The 24,911-nt window shown below is 57.1% G+C and overlaps 6 protein-coding genes across 6 annotated transcripts; 4 read left to right on the top strand and 2 right to left on the bottom strand.

Moving 5' to 3' along the window:
* Positions 1 to 5,827: 5,827 nt before the first annotated feature.
* SPRG_14507 (TKL protein kinase) lies at positions 5,828 to 9,055 on the top strand (the record flags this gene model as incomplete). Its single annotated transcript, XM_012353718.1, has 10 exons — positions 5,828 to 5,988; positions 6,033 to 6,687; positions 6,739 to 6,834; positions 6,876 to 6,971; positions 7,018 to 7,116; positions 7,162 to 7,260; positions 7,301 to 7,384; positions 7,435 to 7,761; positions 8,193 to 8,299; positions 8,344 to 9,055. Exons 2-10 carry the CDS (start codon positions 6,112 to 6,114, stop codon positions 9,053 to 9,055), a joined length of 2,196 nt encoding a protein of 731 aa, XP_012209108.1. The 5' UTR covers positions 5,828 to 5,988; positions 6,033 to 6,111.
* A 569-nt stretch (positions 9,056 to 9,624) lies between these two features.
* Positions 9,625 to 11,293, top strand: SPRG_14508 (hypothetical protein; the record flags this gene model as incomplete). The annotated part of the gene is made up of 7 exons (XM_012353719.1): positions 9,625 to 10,014; positions 10,066 to 10,161; positions 10,208 to 10,303; positions 10,358 to 10,456; positions 10,510 to 10,608; positions 10,655 to 10,732; positions 10,784 to 11,293. 7 exons carry the CDS (start codon positions 9,625 to 9,627, stop codon positions 11,291 to 11,293), a joined length of 1,368 nt encoding a protein of 455 aa, XP_012209109.1.
* Positions 11,294 to 12,129: 836 nt separating this feature from the next.
* On the top strand, positions 12,130 to 15,079 carry SPRG_14509 (TKL protein kinase). Its single transcript, XM_012353720.1, has 10 exons — positions 12,130 to 12,607; positions 12,660 to 12,743; positions 12,798 to 12,890; positions 12,943 to 13,094; positions 13,147 to 13,792; positions 13,843 to 13,863; positions 13,998 to 14,042; positions 14,147 to 14,239; positions 14,287 to 14,393; positions 14,442 to 15,079. The coding sequence occupies exons 1-10, from the start codon at positions 12,134 to 12,136 to the stop codon at positions 15,013 to 15,015; spliced, it is 2,289 nt and encodes a 762-aa protein (XP_012209110.1). The 5' UTR covers positions 12,130 to 12,133; the 3' UTR covers positions 15,016 to 15,079.
* Positions 15,080 to 15,527: 448 nt separating this feature from the next.
* SPRG_14510 (hypothetical protein) lies at positions 15,528 to 17,608 on the top strand (the record flags this gene model as incomplete). Its single annotated transcript, XM_012353721.1, has 4 exons — positions 15,528 to 15,727; positions 15,790 to 16,584; positions 16,619 to 17,486; positions 17,537 to 17,608. 4 exons carry the CDS (start codon positions 15,528 to 15,530, stop codon positions 17,606 to 17,608), a joined length of 1,935 nt encoding a protein of 644 aa, XP_012209111.1.
* Positions 17,609 to 17,958: 350 nt separating this feature from the next.
* SPRG_14511 (hypothetical protein) lies at positions 17,959 to 18,403 on the bottom strand (the record flags this gene model as incomplete). The annotated part of the gene is made up of 2 exons (XM_012353722.1): positions 17,959 to 18,129; positions 18,176 to 18,403. The coding sequence occupies 2 exons, from the start codon at positions 18,401 to 18,403 to the stop codon at positions 17,959 to 17,961; spliced, it is 399 nt and encodes a 132-aa protein (XP_012209112.1).
* Positions 18,404 to 22,405: 4,002 nt separating this feature from the next.
* SPRG_14512 (hypothetical protein) lies at positions 22,406 to 24,406 on the bottom strand (the record flags this gene model as incomplete). The annotated part of the gene is made up of 1 exon (XM_012353723.1): positions 22,406 to 24,406. The coding sequence occupies one exon, from the start codon at positions 24,404 to 24,406 to the stop codon at positions 22,406 to 22,408; it is 2,001 nt and encodes a 666-aa protein (XP_012209113.1).
* Positions 24,407 to 24,911: the final 505 nt, after the last annotated feature.

Here is a 24,911-nt window from a genome sequence, read left to right on the forward strand (position 1 = left end):
GGCAATGGTTGGCTCGATACATTTGTTTCGTTTTGGCGGCGTGGCGCGTTGGATTTGGTTTCTTTGTTTGGGTCGATGTCTTGGGTTTCGGGGTCGGATGATATGGATCGTGCTGCTGAAGGTTGATGGTTGATGGCGTTGGCGGTGGCGGCGGCGGCTGGCTGATTTGTGCTCTGTGCTATGTGCTCTTTGCTCTGTGCTCTGTGCTCATGTTGGTTCTGTATTGGATCTGATGTTGGTTGTGGTCCCCCTGACCGTTGTTTTTGTTGTTGTCTGGCTGGAGCATGTCGTCGTCTTCCTCGGGTACGTCGTCTTGTACAGCGTGGCGATGAGTTCCTCATCGCTCAGCGTCGCTTGGTCTAATGGCGCGGCTCGCAGCAGGGGAAGGCGTCGACTGACGAGGCCTCCCTCTGCCGCGGCCTGGATGACGGACGGCCGCGCCTCTGAGGACGCGGCCACTCGTCGGTTGGTTTCGCTTGCGGAACGGCTGGAAAAACGCAGAATATGATTTCTATCATCAACTCGGAACTGGGGGGGCCGCTTGAGCCGAGCGGTATCATTCCTGCTTCCACCTCCAGAGGCGATCCCGACGCGCCGATTCTTTTTATCCGGACATCCCCCCCATCCGGACACGAATGTCACTGAAGACGGTCACCATAATAAGGCAACGCTCGGCATGTGCCACAAAGAACACAAGGAAGAAGGTCGCTGCAACTTTCCATTTAGGAGGGAGAAACGGCACGCGTCTGACCTATCAATTGGGAAATGGGTGCAGCTGCAACGTATTGCATACTTCTGTCACGGTAGTGCGGTGCCCAATCAAAATCGCGGAAGGGTCAACAACCTCTGACAACACATACGATACGAATGATATGCCTCTATAACCCGATTGCATGGGGTTGTGCCGTCATGTTGTCGATGGACGTCATTGCCTTTTTGACGCCGCAGACGACCGAGGCCACCGCGGATGAGTCTTGTGGACGCCGTTGCGCGAGGCGATATGGCGGCCGTGGCCGAGTTCCTTCATGACGGCGCCGATCCCAACAGCCGCAACAAGGTGCTTCGAAGCACAATTCCTCGAGACTGACGTATCATGTAGATGGGCGAGCCCGCGCTCTTCGTTGCAGTGATGGAAGGGCACGTCAACGTTGCTGAGATGCTCCTCAACGCCGGTGCGGCCGTCGACTTGGAGACACGGGTGCGATGGTGTGCAGTAAATAGCACAGCTCTGAAGGTTCTGTGTTAGGGAGGCGCAACAGCACTCATGATGTCACCAGCCTGTCGCTCTGCCGAGTTTGTGCAGTTGCTCTTGGACCGCGGCGCCGACGTCAACCACACCAACGGGGTACCCGCGTTGCAGGATCGAACAGCTCTCGTAAGAACAACCTGCGCTAGGATGCAACGACGCTCGCTGCTGCGGTGCAACTCGGCCTCGACGATGTTGTTGAAGTCCTTCTGAATGCTCGTGCCAACGTCAACGACAACAACACCTACGTACCCGATACTCGACTTCCATATTACACTAACGTTTACTCGTGCACTAGAATAAGGCATCGCCGATCGTGGTGGCAGCGGAGAGAGGCTGGCAAACCCTTGCCTCGCGACTGCTCGTGGCTGGCGCCAACCTGCATAGCGTCGACAAGGTACGCTCATTTTATTATACGAATTACGTGTATCTACAATGGCATTAGGAGGGGTATGGGGCGGTCTTTCACGCTGCCAACCGCGGCCACGCCGACATGATTCGCTTTCTCGTCGAAAAGGGAGCCGATCCAAACGCGACTGCTCCGGTATACTACATTGCAGCATGGATGAATAAACTCTGTGTCTTAGAACGGAGTCACGCCTTTGTACGCTGCTTGCATGCGGGGCCATGTCGCCGCAGTGATCGCTTTGCTGCAAGCTGGTGCCAACGTCAACCACCCTGTATGTTCTCATGCATTGCCAACCGCAGCTCATCTGCAATTTAGAGACCATGCCTCATCCCTGCGGCCTCGTACGGCCACTCGGAGATCATTTCGCTGCTGCTCAATGCGGGGCGAACGTGAATGCGATGGATCCAACGGTATGCTCCTTCGATAAGTCAAGGCGCCACCTTTGTTTACGTAGCTTGGCGGCACGCCCTTGTGTGCAGCCGCTGGCAACGGTCATGCAGAGGTTGTGCGTCAGCTAGCGTATGCGCGAGCCGAGCTCGACAAACCGGCCAGTGTTGGTTGTGATACGACCCATGCTGCACTCACTGCACGCCTAGAACGGGTTTACGCCAGTGACGGTCGCTCGTCATTTCGGCCACGAGAGTGTTCTGGAGGTTCTGCACGACGTGCGCACCAAGGTAGTCTCATAGAAGGAGCGCGGTCGCGACTCTTTCGATTAGAAAATGCAGCTGCTGCATGCGGTGCGCCGCGGCAACGATGCCGAAGTTCGCGCGCTGCTAGCCGAGGGCTTGAGCGTCAACGAGAGAGACGAGGTAGTAGTCTGCCGTGTCGTTATAGTATTGCCGTAGTACATGGCCGACTTGATAGCACGGCAACACGCTTGTGCACTTGGCGCTACTCGGTTGCCACGATGCTGTTTTGGCCGAACTCTTGAAGGACCCAGCTGTCGACACCTTGGGCATCAACGAGGTCCGTACATTGTTCCAGTGTGGTTCCCCTCAAGAAGCCACGTAGCTTGGTGAGTCGCCAAGCACCATCGCCATCAAAATGAACGTTGCGTCCCTCGTCGAGCAACTCTACAACGTCCAGAACAAGCCGCTGAAGCAGGTAGACTTTTGAAAGCGCTCCATTCGAGTAGGGCTCAATGGCTTCTACCTCAAGGTGCCTGCAGTGTCGACTGTGGATTTGCGAGAGCTTGGTAGTGGCAGCTTTGGCACCGTCTTCAAGGGCTCGCTCCTAGGCCAAGACGTGGCCATTAAGGTGCTGCGGCACATCAATGCCACCGCTGCCAGCTTCCGAGCCGAGATACGAATTCTCATCGAGTACAGCATTCCTTCGTCACGCTCCTGTTTCTTACTTCCTTATCACTACAATAGCAACCCGTCGCCGTACATTGTGCGGCTGCTCGCCACAGCAGACGCGGAATCGGACGCGCCGCAGCTCTTCTTCGAGTACATGGACGGCGGCAACCTTACCTCGTACCTCGAGAAGCTGGCCAACGACGAGTCTGTACCTCTGGCGTACACGCCTATTGAGATTCTCTGGGTCGTCGCCAACGCTCTTCACGACCTCCACAAGAAGAACGTCGTCCATCGGGATATCAAGACCGACAACATCCTCCTCTCGTCCAAGCACTACATCAAGGTGGGTGACGTGGGCATCGCCAAGGAAGAGTCAACGAACATGACGACGGGTGCTGGCACGAGCAAGTGGCGAGCACCCGAAGTCCTCACGTCCGGAAGCGGCTACGGGAAGGCGGCCGACATTTACTCGTTTGGGATCCTCCTCCAGACGCTGTACCCTAACCCTACCGATGCAAGCGCCGAGTGGGCCCAAGCTCTCGCAGCGGACTGTACGGCGGTGGATCCAACGCGCCGTCCGACAGCGGCCACGCTCATCCGTATTTTGCTGCCCAAGTTGCAGTCGTACGCCTTCTCCGTTTTTGTGAAAAGAATCACAGAGCTAACTGTAGGCAAGCCCACCTCGTGCTCTCAATGCACGCCTTCGAGCAAGACCGAGCGGTACGGAGGCTTGGGTTGCGTCAACACGAATTGATCGTTTTACTCAGGCGGGTCGTCAAGTCCTCGAGGCCATTTCAGTACCTGGTCGCGCCGAAGCCGCCACGATACCCTCGGCGCCTATTATCCCTTTTGTACGCACCACTTGGGTCTCGGTTGAGTCGTCGATATTTATTATTCTTGTAGAGAGCCGGTCGGTCCCAGAGATCTCACACCGTACACCACCATCCCCAATCCATACAAGATATATTCTCACAGCCTGTGCTGCCAATGTAGCCCGAGGAGGCGTTGCACGTGGCCGTGGAAGGCGGTATGCTGGATGACGTCCGTTCCTTGCTGGCGAGTGGTGCGCACCCCGACAGCGCAAGCAATGTACAGACCGACCGTCTCGTTTTTGGGGCTATTCATGTGTTGTAGGGAGGGGAAACACCGCTGATGAAAGCGGTACATTTTGTCCACAGTGCCATTGTGGACTTGCTGCTCGAATACCGTGCTAACGTCAACCTCGCTACCAATGTACGTATTTCCGAACCGAGAAAAGTGCTCATCGGAGGAATAGCTGGGCATGACAGCGTTGCATCACGCGGCAAGTAGCGCCAGTGACAGCATCAACAAACTGCTCCGCATTGAATCCATCCACGTTAATGCAAAGACCAACGTAGGTCGGCGTCGGCTGGGGCACGAAGATCTCATTTGAATGTATCTGTGTAGAGGCAACAAACGCCATTGCATGCTGCGATTGCGGCCGGGCATTTGGCCAATGCGATCGCTCTCTTGGACGCTGGGGCCGACCTCGAAGCGGCCGATGAGGTACTCACTACCAAATTTGAATGCTCCGCTCAATGCATGGACTAGGCGATGCAACGACCGTTGCATTTTGCAGCGATATACGGTCGCAAGGACATTGCAGACGTCCTCCTCGCGCGCGGCGACCGTACCTCGGAGTGCGAAATGGTTACAATTCGACTGGTTGAACATGCAAGGCGTTAGTGTTGTGGACTGTAGAATGGCGACACTGCGCTGCATCTTGCGATTCGGCACAAGCACGGTGACGTGGCCACGCTTCTCGTCAAGGCGGGAGCCGATATCAGCGTCCTCTCGGTAACCTCGCATGGTTTATATCGCACCCATCACTGTGATTGTCGAGTAGAAAGGGCAGAGTCCGATGCACTGCGCCTGCCAAAATGATGTCGTCGACGTCATCTCGGCCTTGATCGCCCGCGGCGCCGACGTCAACTCCCAGTTCGTACGTCATTTCGCCGTTATCTCAAGGGCGTGTTGCATGCCACTCGTGTAGAACTTGACGTCGCCGCTGATGATGGCAACTCATCACAATCGCGCAGACGTGGTTCGGGCGCTTCTACAGTCACCCCACATTGATATCAACCAGCCCAACGCCGTAAGTTGCCTTGCGCTGGCCCATTCCTTTAAAGTGCTTCACGGGTGGGGTAGCATGGTTTCACCGCCTTGCACGTTGCGGCGTCCACGAAGTGCTACGACATCGTTCGGATGCTGCTTCAAGCGGGCGTTGATGTCGACCGTCGTGATTTGGTGGTTCGGCTCACTGATGCAACACTTGGTGTTTGAGAGGCTCTCTAGATGGGGGTGCGGGCCATTGATTTGGTCAAGCCAGATAAAGACCGCGCCATGCTCGACCTGCTTCGGCCTGCGTACGAGCACGTACGTAGGAGCTGGTATCCCATAGAAGTGACCGCAACACGTCGTAGCGAGAGCGGTTGCTGGAAGCGATGCGCTTGGCCGACGTCGGGCGACTGGCGTATCTTCTGGAGCAGCCCTACAGCTGCAATATCAAGGACGAGGTACACACGCATTCTTACGTCAACAACACCAATGCAACTCTAGCTTGGGTGCTCGCTGGTGCATTTGGCGGTGCTTGCCGATAACGAAGCGATGCTCGACCTGCTCCTCGCCGAGTCCCGCGTCAATTTGGCGACTCTCAACAACGTACGGCTGCGATTAAAACCACATCAGTATGCAACGAATTGTCTGCCGTAGGAAAAGAAGACACCGCTAGCCATTGCCATCGAGCGCTGCTATGGCTCGATGGCCAAAAAACTCTTTGATCGGACGCTCCAGCCGGTGGTCGAGGTCTGCTCTGCGACTACCTCCACATGCGGACAACGAATGTGGTAGATTTCGACCACCGAGTATGTCGAGACCCAGACGGAGCTTGGCTTTGGTGCCTTTGGCGTCGTTGTCCTTGGCTCGTACGCGGGTCAAAACGTTGCAATCAAGAAGTTCAGACACGCCGATTGTCTCAAGTCGTTCGAGGCCGAAGTCGGCACCCTCCTTGCGTAATACCCGATGCGATATCGTGCACGTGCAACCATGGGCGTAGGTGCCCGTCGCCGTACCTTGTGCGCCTGGTGGCTATCGCAGACCGCAACTCCAAGACGCCAACGCTGCTCTTCGAGTACATGGACGGTGGCAGCCTTCGGACGCACCTCGACCAGAAGCGCATCAACATGCACACGGCAGCACACGTGACCAACCTCCACGTGGCCTGGGTCGTCGCCAACGCCTTGCTCCATCTCCATGCCAAGAATTTGATCCACCGCGATGTTAAGAGCGACAACGTCCTCTTGAGCTCGAGCGACGAGATCAAGCTCGCCGACCTCGGCTTGGCACGACCCGAGGCAACGAGCATGACCGAAGCACCTGGTACCCGGTACTGGATGGCGCCCGAGGTCCTCCAAGCGCAAGGTGCCGTCTACGGCTGCCCCGCCGACATTTACGCGTTCGGCGTTCTCCTTACCGAGCTCGACACGTGCGAACTGCCGTACTTTGACCAGGACTTCCAAGACCCGATTGCGTTCAACCGCGGTGTCATCAATGGCACGCTTCGTCCGACGCTGACGACCGAGTGCGAGCCATGGCTGCGCACGCTGGCCGAACGCTGCCTGCGTGCCGATCCGAAGGAGCGCCCGACAGCGGCGTCCATTGTCGAGATGCTCAGCGTTGAGATGGCGGCTGCCCCGCCACCAGGCATGAGCGTAAGCTGTCTGCTCTTGATGGTCTCGGCTGCTCATGGTTGTACGATGTAGGTGGCGAAGACATACCTGCACGCAGTGGCAACGGACGACGTCGACACGGTCGCGCAGCTGCTGACCCACGGTGTACCCCTGGACTGGAAGCTACCGGTAGTCGCCACCCTCATCACCACCGTCTGAAAGCTTCCTAGGGCGGTGCGTCACTGCTTTTGGCAGCAACGGCGGCGCGTGCCACCAAGACGGTGACGTTTCTCCTTGATCGCGGCGCCAATGTCAATGACCCGAGCGTACGAGTACCCCTAATCGTATGTACTACCAACTAACCCACCGTAGGGAGGCCAAACGCCACTGCACGCCGCTGTGACCAAGTCTTTTGAGGAATTTCTCCTCATTTTGATCGACGCGGGGGCGGACGTCGAAGCACGCGATCAAGTAAACATCTGGGAGTAAAGAGGGAAATGCTTATTATTTGCATAGGATGGAAGAACGCCTCTGGCGTTCGCCCTGAAGAAACAGCTTTTGCAATGCGTGACGGCGCTTCTCGCCACGGGGGCCAGTGTCGAGCGTCTTGACGAGGTAGTTCACGCTCCCAATTTTTTTTCAAGGCCGTGCGTAGGACGGATGGGAGCTACTTGACATGGCCAAACGGGACCAAACCCTCGCCGACCTTGTGCGGATGCTCCACATCGCTGCGTCACGGGTACACCCATTCGATCTCGAGAAGTATCAGAACTGATACTCGAATTGTAGAAAGAAAACGTTGCAAATCCCGAGATCTTTTGCGTCAACTGTGGCAACTGGCACGCCGTTCACGCGGTTTGTTCGTGTGGCCACAACGCTTCGCCGACGGACCGCATGGTCGCGGTGGTTCGGCGCTTGATGCGGCTGCACCATCGCGGCTACGCCGTCAACTGGGCGCGAACCTGCGCTTCCACCACTTGCCACCAGTCGACAATGACTATCGTGGACGCGATCTGCCCCGAGTGCGGCACCGAGTGCGGCACCGAGTCGCCGATGGATGGAAACGAGCTCAAGATTCTGAGCGTGCGCCTCAAGCGTGCTCTCCAACAACCGACGGTACATGTCCTTCAAGCTGCAGCAGAATGCTGAGCCGTCAACTTGTAGAGCGCGCAAGAAGTGCCATGCATTCCGCGTCGCGTCCTGCGCTGGTTGGCAAGCCACCGTGACCCGCTGCCGCCAGCTGCACCCTCGTCGACCAACATGATGCAACGTCGCTCCGAGCGACGCATGCGGGGCCACTCGGCAGAAGACCGAGCACGCGATATGGCGTTTCTGGCAATGCTCGCTTCCCGCCCGATGCAACAAGTCATGGCTCATCCCTATCCCTGAGCACGCTGACTCTTTCCTGTAGAACGATCCGATGCCGTGGGCAACCGCGGGTATGTTTGGTCGGCCGCCTTGGCTCGCGACTTGTACGCGAGCATGTCGAGCCTGTACGGAAGGTAGCGACGGTGGTACTGAACCACCCATGAGCAACTGGTCTGTAGATTGCGGCCGAGACCTTACCAAAGGCGGGTGTACCCATGATGTTGCATGACCAACTGGTCGTGCATTACCACATCGGCGACGACGACGATCTCGAAGCCATTGCCATGTACCTTGAATCGCATCGGCAAGGCGATTGACGACGATGCGTAGGTGCTCGTCGCCCTTTCTCGTGTCCATCGTGGCCACCGCGTCGCCCCAGAGCGTTCTTCTCAACGTCTCTCGCGTCCTGACTCTCCAGAACACGCTGCTGGCCCCGGGTGCTCGATCGCGCATGCTGGCAGCGGCTCCAACGCTTCTGCAGATCCTCTACGTAATCGCCAACGCGCTTCTCGACGTTCACGAGCGCAGTCTCGTCCACGGATATCTCTCGAGCCACAACGTGTTTATGAGCCGCATCGGCGGTATCCAAGTCGGCGTGCCCGGGATGTCGGCGACCGACGAAGCGCTGCTGGCATGGACGGCCCCCGAGGTGCTCACCGGCGACGCGCCGCCCTCGTCGGCCTCTGACATTTACGCGTTTGGTATTCTCATGACGGAGCTCAACACGTTCCAGCAGCCGTATGAAGACGAAGCGTTCGAAGATGAAGTCGCGCTCACGATGGCGGTTGTCGACGGCGGCTTGCGGCCAAATCTGCGCGACGAGTGTGAATTTTGGTACCGGGACCTCGTCGGTCGTTGCCTGGACGCGGATCCGAGCAATCGCCCAACAGCAAAGGACCTCGTCGAGCTGCTGCAAGAACGGCTTGATGACGAGCTGGCGGGGCACCAGGTGAAGAACGTCAAGGAGCTAGTACAGGTGTCCGACATCGATCTCGACGCGCCCACCGACATGCGTCGTCTTCTGCGACCGCCTATCGTCTGAAAGGTGATTTGTGGATAGCAAGGCTTCACCGCCTTGCACGTTGCGGCGTCCAAGAGCTGCTACGACATCGTTCGAACCCTGCTCCAAGCCGGCGTTGATGTCGACCATCGTGATTGGGTGGTTCGGCGTGCCCGTCTCATTTCTCCTGGTTGATATATGTTGTGGGTAGTGGGGAGTGCGGGCCATCGATTTGGCCGAGGCAAATGAAGACGATGCCATGATCGAGCTGCTTCGGCCGGCGCACGAGCATGTACGTCGCCATTCAAGACGACGCTTTTGTGATGGATAACGTCATTAGAGAGAAGCGTTGCTGCTAGCGATGCACCACCAAGACGTGACCCGATTTGCAGCTCTCCTCGAGCAGCCGTACAGCTGCAACGTCAACGATGAGGTAAATGTCCAACACAATCTCAGGACTTGTAACTCAAGTTAAGTCGTAGCGGGGTGCTCGCTGGTGCACTTGGCAGTCCTTGCAAATAATGACGTGTTGCTCGACCTGCTCCTCGCGCAACCTCGTGTCGTTCTCAACACGTGCAACGACGTATCTAGACACTTGCCACCAATCCGGTATGAGCGGTGAGGTCAAGCTCGGGAACATGGGACTCGCGAATCTTGAGACAACCGAGACGCCCGGCACACCGTTTTGGACAGCACCCGAGATCTTTGAAGCGGAAGGTGCTGTCGATGGCTTCCCCGCCGACATTTACGCCTTCGGTGTGCTTCTCACGGAGCTCGACACGTGCCAGCTGCCGTACTTTGACCAGGACGTCCACGATGCTGCTGCGTTTGTGCGAGGTGTGGTCAATGGCACTCTGCGCCCGACGCTGACGGCCGCGAGCGAACCGTGGCTGCGACGGCTGGTGGAGATGTGTCTGCTCGGAGACCCAGCAGCGCGCCCGACAGCGGCAACCATTGTCGAGATGCTGAGCGCTGAGATGGCTGCAGTGCCAGGCATGAGCGTACGCGCTTTCTCTTATGTCATAAGGGGCCTCATACCGTCTTGTGTCTAGGTGGCTGAGACGTACTTGCGCGCAGTGGCGAGGGACGATGTCAACGCGGTCATACAGCTGCTCGAAAACGGCACATCGCTGGACGAAACACTTCCGGTATTCCACGAGGTAATTGCGACCCAGTCTAAAATGTGACATGTAGGGCGGCGCGTCACTGCTTCTAGCGGCCACGACAGCTCGCGCCGCCACGACAGTGCAGCTCCTCCTCGATGGCGGCGCCGACGTCAACAACTTGAGCGTACGTCATATGCTACTGGTATGTCGTGCGTGCGGGGATCACGACGTGACTTAGGGCGGGCAATCGCCACTGCATGAAGCTGCAACTCGAGGCAACGCGAACCTACTGGTCACACTCATCAACGCGGGCGCCGATGTTGACTGCCGCGATCACGTACGTCGAGGGTTTTCCCACCCATGGATGTACTGACTGACATGTCGTCATAGGAGGGCAAGACACCGCTGCTGTGTGCATTCCGCACGGGAAGTGAGTTGTGCATCAAGGAGCTCGTAGCAACGGGAGCTGACGTCAACCTGGCGGCTACGGTATGTCTCTTTGTGTGTGTTTCTCGACGCATCATGACACCATTAGAACGGAACCACGCCTCTCCAAATGGCACAAGCAAACCTGGCGGACGTCGTACCGATGCTCAAGCATGCTGCATCTCGGGTACATGTTTGCAGTCTTTTCGATGGTAATAGTCAGAGCTATGTATTTTAGCAAGAGAATGCTGTGGCGCCCGAAATCTTTTGCGTCAACTGTGGCAACTGGCACCCGATCGAGGCCGCATGCACCACGTGCGGCCATGAGGCATCGACACACGAGCGCGTGGTGGCGATTCTTCGGCGCTTAATGCGACTGCACCACCGCGGGTGCGTCGTCGACTGGGATAAGACGTGCGCCGCCTGCCACGAGACAACAATGACGATCGTGGACTCGCTCTGCCCGAAATGCTTGCACCAGCAGCAAGATGCCAACGAGCTCAAGAAGCTGCAAGAGCTACTCAAGAAGGCTCTCAAGTCGATCGCACCTCGCCGCGTACGTCCTTTGACGTCTATACTGAACACTGACTCGAAGTTCATGGGCGGACAGGCGGGCAAGGACATACCGCTGATTCCACGCAGCATTCCTCGATGGCTGGCGCAGAACAATGAGCCGCCGGCGTCACCAAGCGCGTATTTGGCAGCACTTGCTCTCCGTGATGTGCAGGTGAGTCTCCCATCGACCTAGTTAATCCAACGCACGCGCGTCCATGTAGGCGCGTGTACCCGCAAGCAACGTCATGAGCCGCGATCCAAAGCTCGTTTGCCGCTAGTATCCCAATGTCGGTATCGATTGTCTCTGTAGGAGTGGATCCCGCCGGGGACGGCAGCTCGCGGCAAGGACGATGGAGATGTACTCGGTCTCCCCCAAGACCTACCGGGAAAGGTATGCTTACCTAAGTGGATTCAAGACCGTTGATATTGAGTCAGAAACCCACGCATCCACATGCGACGCAACCCGGTGACGTCAACCTCGTCAAACAATTGCTGAGGAGAGACCACCACGCTGCCAATGTGCTGGTCGAGGTACAACTCATGATGTCCCCGCAGTTATCCTCACAACTGGAACAGCGACGCAGCACGCAGGTGCATTTGTCTCTGACGCGAGGCCGCGATGCTCTCTTGTTGCCATCAACGATCCAGGCGCAGCGTATACAGAAGGTCGCGCGTTCAAACTCGAGAGCGAAATGAACGCATGGTTTTGGTAGGCGATGCGACAAGACGACACACTGTGCGGTTGGCTTCAACCTCTTCCGGCGCCTGACATGGTACTCTCACTACGAAGAGCAGATGCTTGATCGTGTGTCCAGGAGACCAAGGACGAAGTACGTCATGTCCGACCCCAGCATCGCATGGAAGATGCCTCGACGTTCGTTTTATTGGCCGATGGATGGTTGCAAACTCTCATCTATCTCTGATCCCTAGCTTCTCGTCACCCTACGTCGTCCGTGTCGTCACGAGCCATGCTCCCGATGTTGTCGCTTTGGAGCCCATGAAGCTCGGGAGCTTGTGGCGGATCCTAAAGTCAATGTCGAAGGTCGCTCCAGCTGAGCAGCAATTGCCCAAGTTGCACGTTGCCATCGCGATGGCTCGGGCCCTTGCCGATCTGCATGCCGCTGGCCTCTTCCACGGGTCGCTTTCAAGCCACGGCGTCTTTCGCAGTACGGAGCGCGTCGTCAAGGTCGGTGTGCCGGGAACGTCCGACCCCAATCTGTCGACGCTGCCATGGACCGCCCCCGAACGACTTGGCATGTTTGCGCCGTGCACGCCGGAGGCTGACATTTATGCGCTCGGCGTCATTTTGACCGAGCTCGACACGCTACGTGCACCGTTCGCGGAAGAGAGATGGAACGACGCACAGCTCATGACGGCGGTGGGCCTTCACCATTGCCGTCCTCGGCTCACTGGCGACTGCGCACCATGGTACGCCGCGTTGGTCAACGAGTGTCTGCACCCAGACCCAACGAAGCGGCCAACCGCAGCCACCATCGTGGCTACGCTGGTGTGTTGTCTAGGCTTCCATGGATGCTGTTCAACTTCACAGTGGAATGTAGAACGATAAAATGGCTGCCAACTGGGACGACGCCTCGGACGCGCCGAGAACGGACGCTGGTCGACACCTACAAATTCAAACGGAGGTACACTCGTCGTAAAGAACAAGTCCGCTGCATGACGCATGACGCATGCAATAGCACTGTGTGTCGCCCTTGATAATGGCCATCAAGCTCGGTTCGACGCGTGTCGTGGATGCTCTACATCAGCATACCGTTGTCTCCGCCATCGAGGTATGTGCCATCCTCGTAGAAGACCTGTTGCAATGGTTGGTGCGAAAAACAGGTGACAGCACCCCGTGACGTTGCATCGCTGCAAGAGCTGGGCCGAGGGCTTCGAAGCAGCGTGTACAAGGCCCAAATCAGCGGTGTCGACGTCGCGATCAAGACATGCCACGAATCTTGGCCTCGCACCTGCCCGATCACTGCACTTTTGTCGTAAGCATTTTGGGTAGTTGTTGCAAGGTCCACAAAACTCTGGCTTTGGTAGAAACCCGTCGCCGTACCTGGTGCAAATCGTGGCAGTTGCCGGTCGGGACATGGCAACACCGCAGCTCGTACTCGAGTACATGGATGGCGGCAACTTGCGCAGCTACCTCGACCGGAAGCGCCTTCTTGAGCGCACGGCGGTGCACGTGACCGCGGTCGAGGTTGCATACGTCGTGGCCAACGCGCTCAAGGTCCTCCACAAACAAGGTATTGCGCACGGCGGTGTCAAGAGTGCCAACGTACTCTTGAGCTCAACCCGTTACATCAAGCTCGACGTGACCTTGGCCTCCGAGCGCACGGCGGCCGAGACGCAGATGATTGATACGATGCCGTGGCTTGCGCCTGAAATCCTTCGCGCTGACGGGCCCGTCGATGGTCTTGCCGCCGACATGTACGCATTTGGCGTCCTTCTCGCAGAGCTCGACACGAGCCAGCTGCCGTACGGCGACCAACCAGCTTTGACCCCTCCGGATTTCACGCAAGGCGTCGTTGACGGCACCCTTCGACCACGTTTGTCGACCGCGTGTGAGCCGTGGTACCGAGAGCTCACGAACGCGTGTCTTCGCGACGACCCCAAGGATCGCCTGACGGCAGACGACCTGGTCAGCCTCCTGTACCCCCGCCTGGCGACTAGGGGTGCGGACTGGGTATGTGATGTGTGTACACTCCCATGGCCACGAATTTCTCTGTGCCCTAGACCGAGACGTATTTGAAGGCGGTAGCAAAAATGACGTCGATGCGTTGCGCCAGCTGCAACGCCGCGGCTTTCTCCTCGATTGGACGCTTCCCGTATGACAATACTTCCATCCACAACATTTGAAACACCGGGAGTGTCAACGAACAACTTGCTAGGGCAACAAGCTGCGACTCCAGGCAGCGCTGAACGCGAGCTCGACGGTAACGCAGCAGCAACGGCAATTTGCAAATGCTGTAGCGCGCGATGGAACTAGCGCTACGGTAGATCTCGCTTCTCGCGTCCCCATGCTGAGCCTTGTGTCTAGAACGGTCTTGCCCCGTGGGCCATGGCGGCATTGGCAGGACAAGTGCCACTGGCGCGCATTTTGCACGCTGCGCAAACCACAGCAACAGACACGGTGTGCAATTTCCGTGCGACAAATGGGCTATATTCCGATGGTTGTAGATCGTGGAGCAGGATTTACCAGAGCTCAACGTGCCAGCGGAGCGCGACGGTCGCCTTGTCGTGCACCGTCGTATCCATGCTCACACGGACTTGGCTGCTCTTGCGAGGTATGCATTGATTGATCAACCACCGTCTCTAAATCGGGAGATGGACAGCTTCACATCGCCGTTTGTTGTCGCGATCGAGGCGACAGCTGCGCCACACCATGTTCTTGTCGAGTGTCTACCTGCCAAGAGCTTGCGGTGCTTTTTAGACGCGCACCCACAAGGCAACAAGCTCCCTCCGGTCTTATCCAAGTTCAAGATTGCGTCCATCGTCGCGAATGCTATGGTCGACGTTCACGCGCATGGTCTCGTCCACGGGCATCTCTCGAGCCACAATGTCGTTCTGAGTTCTGCCAACTACGTTCAAATCAGCGCCCCTGGCCTGGCGGCAACCGAGGATGCACTGCGAGCGCCGACAGCGCCCGAGGTGCTTTCGGGCGACTCGCCACCGTCCTGTGCGTCGGACGTCTACGCCTTAGGCGTGCTCTTGACCGAGCTCGACAATGTTGAGCTCGGTTTGGACGACGAGGCTGCCGCTGCAACCAAGGCCGTCGTCGGAGGCTCGCCACGCGACGACTGCGATGACGAGTACCGCAACCTCGTCGCTTCTTGCTTGGACAACAATCCCGAAAAGCGCCCAACTGCAACAGACGTCGTCATCGTCTGCGAGCAGCGAGTGGTGTGACCTCGCGGCACTCACTGATTGGGCCACGCTCTGGCTGTCCTGGGATTGGATGGAGAGACTGGTCGATAGGGACGGTCCCTATTTTGTGGCCCCAACGTAGCTTGCATAAGCTTGCCGTAAGCAGAATTTAGAGCAAATAAGAGGAACCGCGACTTTGGTGCGTTCCAGACAGCACGCGACGATCTCCACAAGGCGACACTGAGCACGATGGAAGCTCTTGTCGTGGAAGAGTGCCTACGCGTATAGGAAGAATGTAGTGAACTTCCATAAAGACCTCGATACGCTCTCCGTCGCCATAGTTGTAGAGGGCACGAAAGACCACATCAAAGAGGCCTTGAAACGACCAAGCCGAGGTTGTCGGTGACGTCACCCTCCACATTGCAAGAGCGACATCGTGCAAGAGACCATCAGTTCGACAACAAAGTCCATGAGACCATCACTCACGCACTGGCTCTGCAACGGCAGTAACAACAGGTGTGGTCTCGTCTCTATCACAACTCATCTTGCATCCCATGAGTGAGGACGGCCACGAGTACAGTCTGTACTCGATTGCGCGGGGCGTCGCGTTGCCACACTGTTGTCTGCGCAAGCCGGACGCCGAGAGCAACATCACCGCGCAACTTGGCGGTAGCACCGTGGCCTCGTGGCCTCTCTCGACCGAGACCGTCGCGGCGCTCACGACCAAGACTCTGGCCGCATACCGGCGCAAGATGTCACCATTAGTGGGCTCGTCATTGCCGAAAACGAGTACTTTTCCGAATCCGACATTCTGAGCGACTTCAACCCCAACCCCGACGGAGACGAGTTCAGCATGACGTTCAGTATGACACTGGCGCATTTCGCGATCGACTTGACCGGCGACGCGTCGACGTTCAAGCCGGCAACGAAGCGACCGCCACGCTACACCTTTGCGACGGTCGTCTACTTTTTTCCGTCTACCTGCGTCGGCGGCGCCGTCACGATCTCGCACGGCCACCGGACAACGACGTTCGAGGCGCTCGACGGGCGCTTTCTCTCATTCTACAAGACGTGCGACGTGACGGTCGCGCCAATTACGTCGGGACACCGGTCGTTTGCTGTGTATCACGCCGTCTACGACCTTGCCGACTTTGACTATGCCGTGAAGCCGCGGTACGCACCCCCGCCGCTGCCATCGCTCCAAGAACTCCAACTCGCCGCGCGCCGCTTTGAGCCCGATGGCGACAATGGTGTCATGATCCGGCTCGCGACGCGCAGCCCGACGCCAATCTTTGGCTCGCTCATGGGTCACGACAAGGCAATTCTCGATCTGCTACTTGCAGCCGACGTCTTTGACATTGCCATTGCGCGGGCGGGCGAAGGCGACGAGAGCGAGAGTGACGACGAGAGCGAGATTGAGAGCGAGATTGAGAGCGAGGTTGAGAGCGAGGTTGAGAGCGAGGTTGAGAGCGAGGTTGAGAGTGAGAGACCCGACGAATGCGCCCCAACACCTTCCGAGACGTTTCATCCGCTATGCACGACCCCGGCACTCGTCCAAGACGCTTACCACCAGACGCCAATCAACGAGCTGGCAGACGCGGACGAGATCAAGTCGCCCGGCTGCTTTCTGCTCGTGTGGCCCAAGGCGCATCATCATCATGCGCATTTTAGGTTACGACCGCACGATTGGGCTCTTGCGCGCCAATGTGGACGGTGACGTGACCGAGCACCTCGGCTACGGGTCGCTCCAAAGCATCTTCAAAGCGGCCTACCGTGCCTTCTACCCGCAGCGTCAGAGCTACTACAATGCCTCCAAGCCACCTCAAGCCACGCACGCGATGGCGTCGGTGCTCTACGACCAGGGCGACGTGGGGCTCATTGAGGCGTTCCTGGACGTTCACGATCATTGGGCCGACGACGAAAACATGGCGGATTGGCTCCTCGCGGTGCTCCGACGCTTTGGCCCGGCCCGGTTCCAGCGCCAACTCCAAACGGTCAAAGATTCAAGTGCTTTTGCGGCTCATGTCGTGCATCTCGCGACGGCCGGCGACAGACTCGCGCAAACGATCGCATGCGACTGCATTCCGCTGTGGTGGCCTCGCTTGCTGCGCCATCTCACCAGGGACAGCTGCTTCACGAAGAAGGAAAAACTGGGCAAGATGCTCGATGTCGAGACGTACATGCTCGAGTACTCGATCGACGTCACTGCGATGAACTACTTGCGTCGGCACGTCCCCGACACTGCTGTGCGCACGGTGGCCACGTACGTTACTCCACCGCTCGTTCCGCTTCTGGACGTTGTCCGAGTTGACAAGTGCCTCGTCGGTAGCCTTCCGGCGGTCGTGTGGCCACGGCGAGACGCGCTGGGCAGCGTGCGCCTCGCAGCATGCATTGCGCTAGCTGTCGAGCATGCGTCCTCGTCCAAAGAGCGTCCTCGATGCTGCAAAGGCCATGTGCTCTACTTGGCACTGCTGACGGCTGGGACACCAGCCTTTGCCATCGTCGACGCCGACGTGCAACCTTGGCGATACACAGGCCACTTCAAGGCCGCGTGCGCTGCTAGGCCGTGTGCGGTTCGTCGTTAACCGCGATGCAAACGCTCGTCTTGGAAGAGTACATGCGACGTCCATCGTAGACACAGTGAACGCAGACAGCGCAGTGCATGCATCTCTGATACGCAACGACTTTGAATTCATGTCTCTTGGTTTGACATTGGCGTTTGCTACAGTACCGCAAGCTCTCATCCAACGCGCGCTGTACCGTTGCAGGTAGCGATGCGCTCGAGGTGGATCCACATCATGTCGGGGAGGCCGAGTGTGCAAGCCGGCTTGACACCGAGCCTCAAGAATACTAGTACCTCACAACAATCTAGTTTGGCATGTACGAAATGGCCTAACTTCAGGTATGGCGTTGTCTCTGGGGCTTACATAGCTCCTCTCAAAAGTATATATCCCACACAGTTATGATTCATTCACCGAGGGTCAACTAGGTCCGTAATGGGAGCGCGTAGTCGAGGCGCACGTCGTCGCTGGGCCGTTTCTCTGTATGGAGCGCCGAAAGCCGATGCAATCGCCACGTCTTGATATCAAATAGCAGCCGTTCGCCACCGTGACGGACGCTGAGGAGGCCGCTCACCATGGCCGACGCACGGTCCATCTAGTCCACGTCGTCGACTAGCCACTGCTGGTGGTCAAAGAAGTACTCGGCGCCACTCGATCGAAACAGTGATGAACGAGGTCGACCGCGTGAAGAGCAGTCGCACCGCAACATACCAAAACTTATTGCACAGAAGCACGAGGACGAGCAGCAGTAGCAGCTGTGCAGACGACCCTAGTGTGAACGTGCCTGCCGAGCACACGATTTGACGTTGGAGCGCCCAGCTTGCACATTGCGGTGCCACGCGGATCGATGGCTGGACCGGCGCCAACATCGCAAGACACGCCGAGACGATCCAAACGAGTAGGCTATCGGCGGTCGCAATCGAATGTTCTTGCGGGAAGATACGCGCCATATCGTGGACAATATCCACAAGCATGGGTAGAGGCAATCCTTAGGTATTGCACGGTATGATGTTCGGTTCGCAGCGCGGGCGATACTTGCTGCGGCGACGACGGCAGCGACCTCTCACGCCGTGACGGGGCGTGGGTTGATGGTTGGTCGTGCGAGCGACGCCGCAGCTTGAAGCAGCGCGAGGCACCGAGCGGAAGTTTACGCGGCATAGATGCTTGGCACCGCGTTGGCGACGAGCAAGAGCGCAGTCACGATGGAGAGCGGCGGCACGGCGACACTCCAGGGTGGTGGCGCCGTGGCAGTCAAAGACAACTGCGCTCCGCATTGATCGGTCGACGAGAAGGGCGCCCGGTGCAGTGATGTCGGGATGCTGCTGCGGTAAAACGGGCTGCCCCTATAGTACGTTTGATTGGTCCATGCCGGGGGCGTCAGTGCCGCGGTGAGCGGGCGAAGACTTGCGTGCACCGTCTTGGACGAGGCGTTCAAACCTTCGTAGATGGCTTGTTGAAGCACCGAGATAAGGTTCACAAGTCGATCGAGACGTGTACGGGCCGAGCGTCGTCGTATATATATAATTTATATGCTAACAACATCAATTGCGCCTCGGACCCTGTGAGCAAAATTACTGCGACTCGTTGGCAGCCCATCGCGCTGCATAGGTTGGGACCATGAAAAAAGGAGAAAGACTAGTGCAATGAAGGCCGAAAGTTTTTCTAGCAACTGAACTAAACCTCGGCTACGCCTCGGGCCCTGCGGGCAAAGTTGATTGCGACTCGCTTCGCGCTGGAGGGGTGTGGATTGTGAAAGAATATGGAGTGGGAGTGGAGATTTGAGTGTGAAATAAGAGTCGAGTGTAGTAGTTAGGCTTCACAAGGGAGGAGTGCTGGGCCCTCGGAAACCAGTCCAATAGTCAGTGGCAAGCCAACTGGACTATCGGAGTTTGTAAAAATGAATGTGAAAAAAAACCACACCGAAGTGTGGAAATCAGTTTTCACACTGATTAGAACAGATACTACACTTGATCTTAGCCAAAAGGCCGAGAAGGTATGATTACCGGTGGGAAACCTAATTTCACCATCTCTACGAAAAAACCACTCCGTGGTTTTTTCAAGACGGATGGCGCAGATCCCTTGCTGTAGGGGAGGCAACGCGCTGGAATATTAGGTACGATTTCAGTCGTTTTCCAAGTGTCTTTTTTAAATGTCGGCCCGACATAGTACGCAAAAATCGCGATAAAGTGCGCAAAAATCCGCACCTTTTGATGGGATTCTGCTGATCCGCGCCGCGTTATCTTTCTTTCCAATACACAAAACAAGATACAAATTTTAGAAAATATCACCAGATGGCGCGTGGTTTTCGCCGTGTGGGCGATGTGAAAAATAGTTTCCCACACAAAGTCCTGGCTTGGCTTTTTCCATAAAGAAGTACATACTTGGTCATGGCAATTCATGCACGCTATTGCGGATAGCAGCGTTCACGTCCAATGGAATCTGGGCACGGCCACCTGGATCCGGATGCAATGGACAGGTCGTCCCGAGGATTCCAAGGAAAGCTCCTCCTCGATGGTATCAGGCTGTTGCCGAGGTAGCAGCATATACTGTAGATGCCCTCGCGTCTTAGCCAAAAGGCCGTGTGTGCAAGCGAATCCAAGTATAGCTTAAAAAGCGGCGGTGTAGAATCGATGCATTGCGTCTCTTCGAGGCAAACACGCTTGCGCCTTTTCAAGTAGTACTTTAGTACAACACAGCGCACCACAGTAACGTTAATAGTTGCAGGCAGCTCCGTACTTACCTTGCACATTTTTAGCTTCATGACCGTTGATATTCCATATAAAAATGGCATGCACAGCAGCACACACTCAAACTGCGTCGAGTGGGCCTTGCCCGAAGGCAGGAATGTGGCACTTCCAGGCGCGGCCCAGAAATTGAAATTTGCGGTCCAGATAGACGCGATGAGTCGATAGTTGGCTAGCTAGTCATTTTGCCTTTAGCCTTGTCGATCCCAGCCCGCCACCCCACTCCCAATGCCTAGTAGCGGTCAATCGAGTCGTCTATGGCCCCACTCGAGCGTCGTACAAGGCGGAAACTTCATGCTCATACGCACAGGATGCTCGCAAGAAATACCGGTTCACATCCGAGCGCACGTTCTCGTAATTATGGCAGCGCCTAATTGTGCCCGTACCTCAGACGGTACTGGTAGTCGTCTTAGTGTGCACCGGTAGTGTATTCTATCCACGCATACCAAGCTTATCTTTTCTCATCAAGGCCGCGCCAGCACTGGTGAGGCATCCCGCTCTATGACACGTACGTGTACAATATCCATCGAGTCCAAGTAGATCGTCGAGTTGGGCGACGCCATACCCCGCCCGGTCGCTCCAGTAAGCGTAGCTCGCTCCTATATATATGAACGTGTTTCGCGTTATCTTTTTTGTTACAAAGAGTTCGCATACGTAGAGACTAGCAATCTCCTTCTTCTTCATTCGCTCGCCGGGCCGTGGCTTCGCAGGCGGCGGCGCGGGGGTCCATCTTGCTCTTCTGTAGTCGCCGTGGGGCGCTTGCGGCCGCGGGTGAGGCCCATGACGACTCGCTGTGTAGAGGCCTTCCAGGCTTTGCCGTCAGCGGCAAAGCTACGCAGCTTGTTGAGGTCCTCGAAAGAGGCCAGCGACTGAGGCGGCGTGAACGACTGGAGGTCGCGGTGCAGGACGATCGGCAATGTGATCATCTTGGTGCGGCCTAAAAAACGGGGCGCCTCGGGAGCGGCAAAGAATCGGGCGGCGGCAATGTTGCAGGGACGTCTCGCTTCAGGGAGTAGCTCGCTCCCATCGTTTCAATTATCGCTGCAGACCACAGTACTTCTAAATCGTTCATTTTCGTTTCGTTCCATGATGCTAGGGCTCGACGCGTGTACATTCTGCGTATCGAGACATATATGGCTTGGTGCTACAGCTCCAGGTCGCATCGTAGCGGGGCTAAGCAACACATGCCTGGCTCACGCCCGCAAATGCGTACAACGAAAGCTCGGCGGTGCATCCATTGGTCTTGGCAAGCCGAGGCGCGGTGTGGCTGTGCGGGAATATCGTTGGAAGACGTGAGCGAGTCGCGCGCAAGATCAAGTAGCTCGAGACGATGGTCTCATAGCAGAAAGAAACTACTTTACTCATGGGAAACCCCTGGTGCCTCCATGCCAGGAGCATCGTCGTGCATCTTTCTACCGCTGCAGGAATGTTGGTTGCTTGTTTTGAGCGGTATAGCTGCAGACGAATTTTGGCGCGTCCATTGTGCATTTCTGTTATTAAGTTCGAATGTATAAAACGCACCTTAAAGGGACCTGTTTGTATAATTACAGTATTACAGTTGTCAGCCATCGCACTTGGACGGCCCTTGGAGACGCGAACTTTGAAGCGAGGTGTCTTGCGTCTTTCAATTCCCTGGAGTATCCTACAAACAACATATCCACAATGGTAACAACAATACGCTCAACAACCGCGGGGCTTTCTTTATTGTTAATTGTATTGACGTCTCCAGATCCGAATGATCCGATCGTCGGACCAACATGGACGAGTCCAGCGCCTTCATCCGCTCCACATACATTATTTAGAGCCCGGAACCGCTCTGCCAGGACAATGCCATCAGCATCCTGGTATGCACAAAATCAGCGTCTCGCATTCGAGGCCTTGGATCTCGAGTGTCTCGTGCTTGTCAAAGACCGGCAACTCGGCAACGTCTACTAACTCCACGGACACATACACGTCGTCATGGCCTCGTTGCCACTTCGGCTCCATGTCGTCGGCTTGCTTCGACGTCATAAAATGCATACGAGTCGCCAGGGGCCATAACTTTTCCCTTGCTAGTAGCTATCATGTACTACATACACATATATTTCAAGATTTCAAGGCTCGTGCGATTTCCCGATACGACAGCTTCTACGCACACCCGTACGTTGGACGTCGCAGGTACTCTTCCAAGACGAGCGTTTGCATCGGCGTCAACGTCGACGTGTCCAGCGCCGCGCACGCGCCTTTGAAATCAAAGCAACGTCGCCGCGTCTGCACGTCGGCGTCGACGACAGCAAACGCGGGTGTCCCGACGGTCAGCAGCGCCAGATAAAGTACGTGGCCGTTGTAGCATCGAGCGCGCTCAGCGCCCGAGCGCATGTACTCGACGGCGAGGTCAATACACGTGGTGAGGCGCACGCTGCACAGAGCGTTGCGCCGAGGCCAAAGGACAGCCGGAAGGTTGTGAACGAGGCACTTGTCGGCTTGGACAGTCTCCAGCAGCGACGCAAGCGGCGGTGTGAGGTATGTCGCCACCTTGCGCACGAGAACATCGGGCAAGTGCTGGCGGCGGAGGTGCGTCGACGCCGCCACGTGAATCGGGTGCTCGAGCAGGTATGTCTCAATGTCAAACAAATCAAACAGCCCTTTCTTCTTCTCGGAACAGTAGCCCGCCGTGAGTTTGTTCAGCAAGCGAGGCCACCACACTGGGATGCAGTCGCATGCGATCGTCTGCGCGAGTCTGTCGCCGGCGGTCGCGAGATGCACCATCTGGGCCACAAAAGCATTTGACGCCTTGACCGTTTGGAGTTGGCGCTGGAAACGGGCCGCGCCAAAGTGTCGGAGCACCGCAAGAAGCCAATTCGCCATGGCCTCGTCGTCGGCCCAATGATCATGAACGTCCAAGAACATCTCAATGAGCCCCACGTCTCCATGGTCGTAGAGTAAGGACGCCATCTTGCTCGTGACTTGCGGTGGGTTGAAGCCATAGTTGTTGTTTCGGGGCTGCGGATAGAAGCAACGAAAGACCGCTTCAAAGATGCCGCGGAGCGACCCGAAGCCGAGGTCGTCGACGACGTCACCGTCCAAGTTGGCGCGCAAGAGCCCAAGCGTGCGGTCGTAGCCGAGAATGCGCACGCGATTCGCCTTGGGCCACACGAGATAGTTGGGCGACTCGTACTTGTCGATGTCGGCTGCAACCTCGTGAATTGGCGTCTGGTGATAGACCTCTTGGACGAGCGCCGGGGTCTTGCATCGCGGATGAAACGTCTCGATCAGCGACAGAATGTCTTTGTTCTCGTCGTTGTCACCCGCGCGCACAAGTGCAATGTCAAAGACGTCGGCTGCAAGAAGCAGATCGACGACCGCCTTGTCATGCCCCGTGAGCGAATCAAACGTCGGCGTCAAGCTGCGCGTCTCGAGCCGGATCGTCACCGCAATGGCGTCATACCGATCGTAGCCGCGAGCGGCGGCCTGGAGCTCTTGGATCGACGGCAGCGGCGGCGGCGCAAACTTGGGCGTGGGCCCGTAGCTATGGTCCGAGTCGTAGTCGTCCAGGATGTACGCGGCGTAGTACACGGCAAAAGACCGGTGTCCATACGTGATTGGCGCGACCGTCACGTCACACGTGCTGTAGAACGAGAGAAAGCACCCGTCGAGCGCCTCGTACGTCGTTGTTCGGTGGCCGTGTGCGATCGTGACGGCGCCGCCGACGCAGGTGGACGAAAAAAAGTAGACGACTGTGGCAAAGGTGTGGGGCGGTGGCTCTGTTGTCGGCGTCAACGTCGATGCGTCGCCGGTCAAGTCGATTGCAAAATGTGCCAGCGTCATGCTGAACTCGAGCTTCTCGTCGTCGTCGTCTTGCTCCGGGTCGAGTTCGCCGAGGATGGAGGATTCAAACATGAACGCATGCCTGGGTATCGTGTGGAAGTCGTGGAAGACGACGTCCTTGGCTGGGACGCGGCCAGCGAATGTGGTCGCCAGCGCCGCGAGCGTCTCGGTCGACAGCGGCCACGAGGGCACGGCGATGCTACCGAGCTTCGCCGTCATATTGCGCTCGACGTTCGGCTTGTACAGACAGCACTGCGGCACCGCCACGTCACGCGCAAACGTGCGCAAATGGTACGCGTCGTGACCTTCGTCGTCACTCATGGAAAATGCAAATATGAAGAGAGCTCGACTACAAGGACCCAGACCATCACTCTGGTACCGTCACCCGACTCGACGTGTCGCCTGCCCGTGGCACATGTACACTCTTGAATATCGGTCCCACAGTCCCACTGCGTTGTGGTGCCGAAGTGAAGGTTTGGGTTACACTTCAACAATACATTGTGCGAAGTTGAACGACCGTCATTTGCAGCAACAGGTGGACCGGCTTTTGTGACACCCAGCACGACACTTCGGCAGAGACGTTGCCTGCCGGTCGCGTCAAAAGTAGATGTCATTGACGGCATCGCGATTGCTTTGGGGCCTCTCTCGCCCGGCACTGTGACGACCAAGTACGCTGGCTGCGTCCCGACCGACGACGTATCGAACCTTACAATACTTGCCTATAGCATTATGGAGCTCATCCACGAGTGGTGCGCGATAAGAGTGTCCAGGGTGAAAAGGGTGTTTTGCCAGTTTTTTCAACCGGACGCGGGGCGACGAGTTGCTC

Source organism: Saprolegnia parasitica (genome assembly GCF_000151545.1).
Source record: "Saprolegnia parasitica CBS 223.65 unplaced genomic scaffold supercont2.133, whole genome shotgun sequence".
Taxonomy (NCBI): Eukaryota; Oomycota; class Saprolegniomycetes; order Saprolegniales; family Saprolegniaceae; genus Saprolegnia; species Saprolegnia parasitica.

Excerpts from the sequence above, each read along its gene's own strand:
- SPRG_14509 (XM_012353720.1), top strand. The coding sequence starts at position 12,134 with ATGTCGAAGGTCGCTCCAGCTGAGCAGCAATTGCCCAAGTTGCACGTT. Across the intron at positions 12,891-12,942 it reads CCGTTGTCTCCGCCATCGAG|GTGACAGCACCCCGTGACGT; the intron begins GTATGTGCCATC and ends TGCGAAAAACAG. Across the intron at positions 13,095-13,146 it reads CCGATCACTGCACTTTTGTC|AAACCCGTCGCCGTACCTGG; the intron begins GTAAGCATTTTG and ends TGGCTTTGGTAG.